This window comes from Ixodes scapularis, unplaced genomic scaffold (genome assembly GCF_016920785.2).
Source record: "Ixodes scapularis isolate PalLabHiFi unplaced genomic scaffold, ASM1692078v2 PGA_scaffold12__126_contigs__length_90152505, whole genome shotgun sequence".
Classification (NCBI taxonomy): domain Eukaryota; kingdom Metazoa; phylum Arthropoda; class Arachnida; order Ixodida; family Ixodidae; genus Ixodes; species Ixodes scapularis.
Genome location: NW_024609838.1, coordinates 15844223 through 15851910, shown reverse-complemented (window position 1 = coordinate 15851910; position 7688 = coordinate 15844223). Strand labels below are relative to the sequence as shown.

The 7688-nt window shown below is 50.5% G+C and overlaps 2 protein-coding genes across 2 annotated transcripts; both read right to left on the bottom strand.

Annotated features, from left to right (window-relative positions):
- Positions 1-4022: 4022 nt before the first annotated feature.
- LOC121835307 lies at positions 4023-5212 on the bottom strand. Its single transcript, XM_042289330.1, has 3 exons — positions 5189-5212; positions 4773-5060; positions 4023-4619 (listed from the first exon to the last, which is right to left on the bottom strand). The coding sequence occupies exons 1-3, from the start codon at positions 5210-5212 to the stop codon at positions 4023-4025; spliced, it is 909 nt and encodes a 302-aa protein (XP_042145264.1).
- A 519-nt stretch (positions 5213-5731) lies between these two features.
- On the bottom strand, positions 5732-7128 carry LOC121835306. Its single transcript, XM_042289329.1, has 2 exons — positions 7072-7128; positions 5732-6958 (listed from the first exon to the last, which is right to left on the bottom strand). The coding sequence occupies exons 1-2, from the start codon at positions 7126-7128 to the stop codon at positions 5732-5734; spliced, it is 1284 nt and encodes a 427-aa protein (XP_042145263.1).
- Between the last annotated feature and the right edge of the window lie 560 nt (positions 7129-7688).

The following is a 7688-nucleotide window of genomic DNA, read 5'->3' as shown; positions in this document are numbered from 1 at the left end:
TTGAAACTATTTCAAACTCAAAAAGCTGACAGCATTAAACAAAAGGGAGCAAAGCTTGTACAGTTCTTGTCTTTTAACTTTTTTTTATTATTATTAACCTGAAACGTTTGCGAGGTCCACAAAATAATGAAAACCGCCGCAAAGTCGGAAAAATCGCCCGCCAGACAAAATTCTAAGTTATTTTCTGAAAACTGTTTATGCATAACGTTTTTTTTTTCTTTCTCTTTTTTTCATTTTGCGCGACGTATAATAAATCTGCCTTGATGAAAAAAAGTTACAATTTCAGATTCGCAGCAATCATCGTGTGGTTCATCAATAATCCCGTTTGTTCGCGAACCTGCGTTCCTTGTTTCTTCGCGGCGAAAGTACTACAAACGAGGAGTTGAGGCTCACCTGGAAATTGATTGAACAATGCGAAGAATATTTGGAGCATGGCATTTCTCGTTATAGCGGCGACGACGCATTCCGAAAGGCCAGGCAACACAGCTCAAAGACCCCTTTCCTTTCGCTATTTCGAGAAACGCCTGTGACACCGCCAACTTAAAAAGAATAAAATAAAATAAAAAAACGGACACACGCATCGTTTTCTACGTTGCCCAGGACGACGTTTGAAGGGCCGGGTCGGCCCTTCAAACGTCGTCCTGAGAGAACGTCAACGAGAACATCAAAGGGAACGGCGAGGCGCTCTCAAGGCATGGTTCCTGTTCTGCCGGTTCATGGTGCCTGTGCTGCCTGTTTGCGGTTCACAACACCAATGAGGAATTTCGCAGACGCCTTTTCTGCTGCGACGGAAGTTTCGGCAGCCAGAAGTTGGGACGCAGCGACGGAAGCGACACTCGTGTTTGCTCCCGCATTTTGCCGGAACTTCTACCACCGACCACCAGGATCGCGACATCCGGCAGCGTAACACTCCGGCTTTTGTGACGTCATTTTGAAATTTGTTGGCACTTGGGGACCATCTTCGGTGCATGGGCAGAATAGGACGCTAAACACACCAGTCGGAGACGCTTTGCAGGCAGCGTATAAGCCAAACATAAAAATGGCGTCTCGCAAACCAGCATTTGTGTACGTTCGAGGCGCATACGATGTCTAGAAACAGGCAACGCTAGAGTCGATTGCAGTTTAAAGGGACGCTGAAATGAAACAAAATATTTTTTTCCTCTAAGGCTTAGTTGGGACAGGTATTAAAAAAATATTACAACAGAAAATAAATATTTCTGAGTAATATTTACGCCGCTAGACGCAATGTATACCTGTAGATGCAGAAGGTGGAGGTTTCAGCCAGCGAAGTCCCGCCCCGTGCTTACATCTCTAATTGGCTGGAGAGATGATTGACGTGTAAAAGGGTGGTTGTAAAATTGTATGTCCGTGCCGTAATAGCATTTTTATCAACATTCTTTTTTTAGGTTCGGGAAACAAATAATCTAGATAGAGTCATTATTGGTTTCAAAAGAGTTCTAAGATCGCTTCTTCCGCTTTGGTTTGAAACGATAACAAACATGGCTGCCGGCGTCCACGGAGTGATCAACAAGTGCAGCTCGTCGAGCTCGTTTATTTTTATGATTGCGAATCGTTTTCTGTTCACCGAGGTGTTTAAAGGAAGATCTCATCGACCGACGTAGTTTGCAGCAAACAACTGTCGCAGGTGCGGGCTTTCGGAAGTGCTGTCCGCGTGCTTCTTTTCGTAGCGGGACTCGACCAAGCCTATAGTGTCCCACGTCAACCATCTGGCTTGATTTGTTCGTTTGCGTGAGTCGATGCTGAAAACAGATGTTGGTTCCCGTAAAAGCGGCTCCGCTGCCTCGTGAATTGTCTAACCATCGTGATTAAAAACCATGGTTTTAATACCGAGGAGGTACCAACACAGGTAAGAATTTGCGAGTCATTTGGCTGGAGGCAGTCGCTCGATTGGCACGCGTCAAGCTTGTCCAGGTATGTTCCCGTCATTTCGCTTCAAAAGTCTAGTAGCTTTTAAGTTTTTCGGTGCACCTGGCCCACCAAAGCGAATATGTTTTTAAGTCGCGATGTAGTTGTGCGTCATGACGCTCACTCGCCTTGCTCGCAGATGCCACGCGAAAAAAAATCAAGAACAGATAAGCTGGAACGTACTGTTATCGCCCCCTCTATACTCACAAAGCCTGGCAGTTCGACGATGGAGCCACAGAGTGTCCGGTCGCAGATTTGTAGCTCGAGAATCTGGTAGCACAAAACATCAAAAAGCCACTTTTCGGGATGGATGGATGGATGGAGGAACCCGGCTGAGCCCTTTGGATCGGGCGGTAGCTTACGCCACCTACCGATTTTGTTTTATTATTTAAGCTTAGAATATTTGAATGTGAAATCTATATTCACTCCGCAGTGCAAAGAAAGTGAGGCTATGAAACCCCCTTGCCATCAGTGGATAAGAAAATACCTAGTTTTCTCTCGATTTCTGCCACCATTCACTTAATCTTTGCTTGGTAATCTCTACAGTCTTGAAATCCACTCTCCCTTCGCTGTCTCTAAAACCCAATGACTTTATTAAATCTATGTTGTCTTCGGTAGGCATAGGGTGAAGCCCTTTACAGTAGAGTATCAAGTGCTCAGCCGTCTCGTCCTCCTCTCCACAAGCAGTGCCCACTGTATCCATTTCCTGGACGCCAGCGCACAGCTTTTGCCCGCGGCGAGGACCCGAAACACACTAGTTCACTTGAGAGAAGTGTGTTTCGTCATCTCGCCGCAGCTGCGCGCCAGTCATGTGGGTCTCCTCTCAACCGTTGTCTGCCGCCCCACCTTTTCCATTTCGGCGGCCGCTTCTCGTGGCGATCGGCCAGGCTTTGTCAGTATAAAGAAAACTATAATACACTCTTAAAAAAAAAAAAGAAAAAAAAAAGGTGCGTAAAGGGATTAATTGCCATCTTTTATCCCCACGACCCTGGCGCCCTCTTTCAGTAGCGGTAGCTTGAGCAGTTCGTCCCGCGGGCATTTCGTTGCTCCCACTGGAGTCGCTCCCCTAATGAATACCTTAGTCCCCTCGTCAATAATGGCTGCCGCAAGCCTTCGATGAAGTGGCCGAAGCATCACTCGAGTAGCTATTTTGGAAAGAAGCCTTGACAAGATTTTGGCCACGGGATTTGGAAATTGTGACTACACGCGCATACTTAGTAATGTTTCTGTCCGCGAAAAACATGTGAACGGAATACGAGCGACGCGGAGGCGCCGGTAACGAGACTACCCACATTATGATTTCACTGTGAGACTACCTACTCTCCAACTTCCGGTCCCGCGCCTGAGTTTGAACTAGCGGTGACGGTTGACCTGTGGTGGTGCGGTGAATGCCTCGTCGGGTGCATTCGGAGTGGCTACCGATTGAACGGTGAGTTTTGATTGCTTTGGCTACTTGCAGAGCAGTAGAAATGTTATAGGCATTTCAAAGCGTACTTCATAAAGTTGCAGGATTATATGTATACCCTGTATGATAGGTGCTCGCTCTCTGACGCGGTCGGGCGCGCACTGGCCCATGTTAGCGTGCGAACGAGGCCTAGCACTTCAAAACTATGCCCGGCGGCAATCAGTTCATCAAACAAACGATGCTACACCGGCAGATCGCCTCGGTCGCCGGCGTGAAGGTACCGGCGACCAAGGTGATGCGAGCTTGACGAAACCGTGGCGGTTCGTATGAGGCCTGGTGCCAGTTCATGCCTCGAGAGTAACGTTTCACCCTTCCGCTCTTAGCGATCATTCACACTGGAAGCGGATCCGCGTTCGCAAGCGGTTGCGAGCGCGGTTGTATAAAGATCCAGTCACTCATCTCTATTATAGGCTGGACCGCGGCCTCGGCAGCTGGGGCCGAGTGCCGCCACCGGTGGCCATTGATTAATAATAATAATAATAATAATATTTATTCAACTCGGAAAGAGTTGCGACACCACAAAAGGCGAGGAGCCCATACCAGGAGGTCTGTGGTGCCGCAGTTACATAAGCGACAAAAAAACAAAAACAAAAAAAAACAGCAAACAAAACAACACTCGGCTACGTGCTGCTTAGGACCGCAAGTGCGGTATTGCCCCCCTGCAGATGGGTCTTATATCTTCTTTCTCGCTCAGGCCCGCTGTCAGCTCTGATGACAGGGACCGCCACAGATTTACTGCCCTGATGACGAAGGTATTCCGGTGCCGGTCAGTGTGGGGAAAGGGTGGTTGAAGGCCACCGTTCCGGTTCAGCCGCAGCTGCCGAGCAAGAGGAACCTCGGGAGCCTCTGGCAGGAGGCAGGTTGCCAAAAGCCGGACCGAGGAGATTTTCCTGCGCAGGGCCAGAGAGTTCCAACCCACACGTGCCAGCAGATCATCCGTAGCTATGTCCCGGTACCGGGGGACATGAGGGGTCTGCCACCGCAAGATAGTGTACGCGGCACGTCTTTGCACACTTTCAAGAGAAGCAAATAAGGTGGCCTGAGGGGGGTCCCAGACTGCGGCACAATACTCAAGGTGCGGCAGCACCAGTGCGGTGTAGAGGTGCCTCAGTGTTCTTGACCCGGCCCCTCTTGAGACACGGGTAACAAAACCCAGCATCCTTCGAGCTCGGGAGATCACTTCGGCAATGTGAGTGCCGAAACTGAATCGACAGTCCAGTTTGACACCTAACAACTTGGTGCTGGTCGTTCTGGAAATGTTCACTCCGTCGAGGTTGTAGCAGGGGAGTGCGGAACGCTGCTGCCTAAATGAGGATATCTGCATCACAGTGCACTTGGCAAAGTTCAGTGGAAGTCTGTTTTTTCCCGACCAGGCGACAACATTGTCCAGGTCCGTTTGGAGTAGTTGGTGATCGAGGGGGCGACGGATTGGCTGCACGAGGGTGAGGTCGTCGGCATAAAGAAGGGGCGTACAACCTAAGACCCGGATGATGTCATCGATAAAGATGTTAAAGAGGGTAGGGCCTAGGACGCTACCCTGAGGAATCCCTGACACGACCTCTGCGGTGTTAGACCTCTGCCCGCCGAAGACTACCTGCTGGGTACGACCAAGCAGGAAGGACGTTACCCAGTCCAACAGGTTGCCGGATAATCCGATGTCGGAGAGTCTCTGCAATAGGATGGAGTGGTCAACTTTATCGAAGGCCTGCTTGAAGTCGAGTTGGACGAGCTCGCATGGTGTACGTCCATCTAAGGAACTGCTGATGGTGTGAACCGCGGTTGCGAGAGCTAGCTCACAGCTCCGGCCGGGGCGGAAACCATGTTGGTGCGAGGAAAGCAGCTGGTGTCGCTCAATGTGTTCCAGTAAATGTCGGTTAACTATTCTCTCCATTGTTCTGCATACAATAGATGTAGTTGATATTGGCCGGTACGAGGACACGAGTGACTTGGACAGCCCGCTTCCCTTGTGTATCGGGGTGACTTGGGCAGCCTTCCATTGTCGGGGGACAGAGCCGGCACGAAGAGAGTTCGTGAAAAGTTTTGCTAGGATCGGGCTGAGTTTGTTGGAGTACATCCTCAGGAAAGCTGAGTGCACGCCATCAGGTCCAGCCTTCTGAGATGGGTTTATACGCTGCAGTGCTTCTGCAACGTCTTTTTCCCGCACATCGAACGATGCAAATGGTGAACTACAACGAGGCGTGTTGGAGGGTAGAAGTGAGGGGTTGCCAGGGCTGGTCCAAGCCGATGAGAAGTGGTCACTGAAAAGTTCCGCTATAGCCCCGGGTTCTATTACCTGGCTTCCGTGAACTAAGAATTGAGGACGGGAGGATGATTTTTTTTTTATTGTTTACATGGGCCCAAAAAAGCTTTGGGAAATGGATGGCTTTCTCTGCAATCGACTCCATATAGTGCAGAGTAGCAGTGTGCAGAGTAGATTAGTTTTTTCAGACTTTTCTGTGCTTGCTGCGCTGTGCTTAGGTGGAGTGGATTTTTTGTCCTACGTGCTTTCTTGAATGACTGGCGTTTCTTACGGGAGAGCCGAATGATATCTTGAGTGATCCATGGTCGCTGCCGGCCAGTCGTCATCCTTGTGGGAACACATTCTGCTTCTATGGCCGAAAAGAGATCTAACCAAAGGTCGTAGGCATCGTGAATACAAGGTTCATCAGTCACCAGGGACCAGGGTACAAGGTGCAGCAGGTTCTGAAGGTGCGTTCCGTCAGTCTTCGAGAATTGCTGGATTCGCTTCGCGTGCGGATCAGATTTTGGCGGCTTGAGTAGGCTCTCGAGATAAATTGCGTGGTGGTCGGAGCCAGGGAGACTGGACTCAAGGGAGCAGCTCGATACAAGTGCTGGATTGGTAATGAAGGCCAGGTCTAGGAAGGACGTTTTCCCAAAGTGTGAAATATAGGAGGGCTCCACACATACTTGAAGGAACCCGCCGGTCTCCATGATATCAAGTAGCATATCACCACAGGGGGCCGATGGGATGGGAGCAGATGGATCCGTCCAGTCGATATGCGCGTTGAAATCTCCCAGCACACAAGTATTCAGGTAATTGCCCATTCCAGCCCGCCTGAGGGAGTTGCCGAGGAGGTCGTAGGATGTAGACTGTGAGGTTGGGGGGCAGTAAACACAGCAGATCAGCACTTTTCCCTGGTGGTGATTCACCTCGACGAATACAGCCTCAGGGTGCTCATGCTCCAGGTCCTGGCGTTTCCGGCAGGTCATGTGGCAGGGTATCGCCACCAGCAGACCTCCTCCATTCGAGGCTCGGTCCTTCCTGAAGATAGTAAAACTTTCCACATCCACAAGAAGCCCGTCAGGTATTGAGTGGTTAAGCCAAGTTTCACAAACTGCAAATACTGTGTCCGGATAGGATAGGAGAAGAGTGTGGAAGTCAAGCAGTTTGTTTTTCAGCGAGCGCACGTTCGAAAACCATATTCCCAGATTGGTGTTCTTGGCCGCCGACGGAGGAGAGGGAAGCGGTGGGGAAACGATGGTCACGGGGGAAGCCTGCACTGCCGGTTGTTCGGAGGAGCTGGTGTTGGAGTTCACGACTCGGCTCTGCTCGGACGGGAACAAGTCGTCGGCGAAGGGCGGAAGTTGGCAGGCAGCACAGAGCCACTCTGACGATGATGAGGAGAAGCGGCGATACGACGCAAAGGATACGTCCTCACATTTTCGGTGTAGCCAGAAGTCACAACCGTCACACTGAAGTGCGGCCACGTTGTCATACACCGACCGGGAGCAGCGAGGGCAGGTGGGCCGTGGACCAGGATTGGGGGGCACGTCACCGGCGATGAGAAGGAGCCAGATGAGATGCGGTTGACGGCGGATTGAGCCAGCGGATAAAGGCCGGCCGTTAGGCCTAACGCCTGCCCACCACAACAGTTCGCCTTTACAGGTAGCGGTGCTTGGCGAAGCTGTTATTGTCCACAAATGGGCCACCCGATTTCCACGCTCTGTCGACGCTGTTGACGACGGAAGGCCACTCCTGCGAAGGCTCACTAATGCCACCAGGCAAAGAAAAAGACGGAGATACGCAAAAGCATGTGTGCGTCCCGCCATTGCGATTCAAAACAAAACGATTCATTCTTCGTCTTCAACAGTTGGCGCCAACAATGCATGGTGCTCTATGGGAAGAACGAGAAAAAGTGCCGTTTCCCCCGTTTCTAAGCTGTTGTCGGCATTGAAACTTTTTGGCTGCTTTTCGATAAGCCCGTCAAATAGCTTGCGTACAAACATTAAAACTGACAGCCCCCTCGCAGTTCTCATGAAAAAGTATTTTGCGGTC

Coding starts and splice junctions, on each gene's coding strand:
- LOC121835306 (XM_042289329.1), bottom strand. CDS start 7,128: ATGACAACGTGGCCGCACTTCAGTGTGACGGTTGTGACTTCTGGCTAC. Junction 6,959..7,071: donor CTTCTGGCTACACCGAAAAT/GTGAGGACGTAT, acceptor CCGTCCGAGCAG/AGCCGAGTCGTGAACTCCAA.
- LOC121835307 (XM_042289330.1), bottom strand. CDS start 5,212: ATGGTTTCCGCCCCGGCCGGAGCT. Junction 5,061..5,188: donor TTTCCGCCCCGGCCGGAGCT/GTGAGCTAGCTC, acceptor ATCCTATTGCAG/AGACTCTCCGACATCGGATT. Junction 4,620..4,772: donor TCCAAACGGACCTGGACAAT/GTTGTCGCCTGG, acceptor ACCAAGTTGTTA/GGTGTCAAACTGGACTGTCG.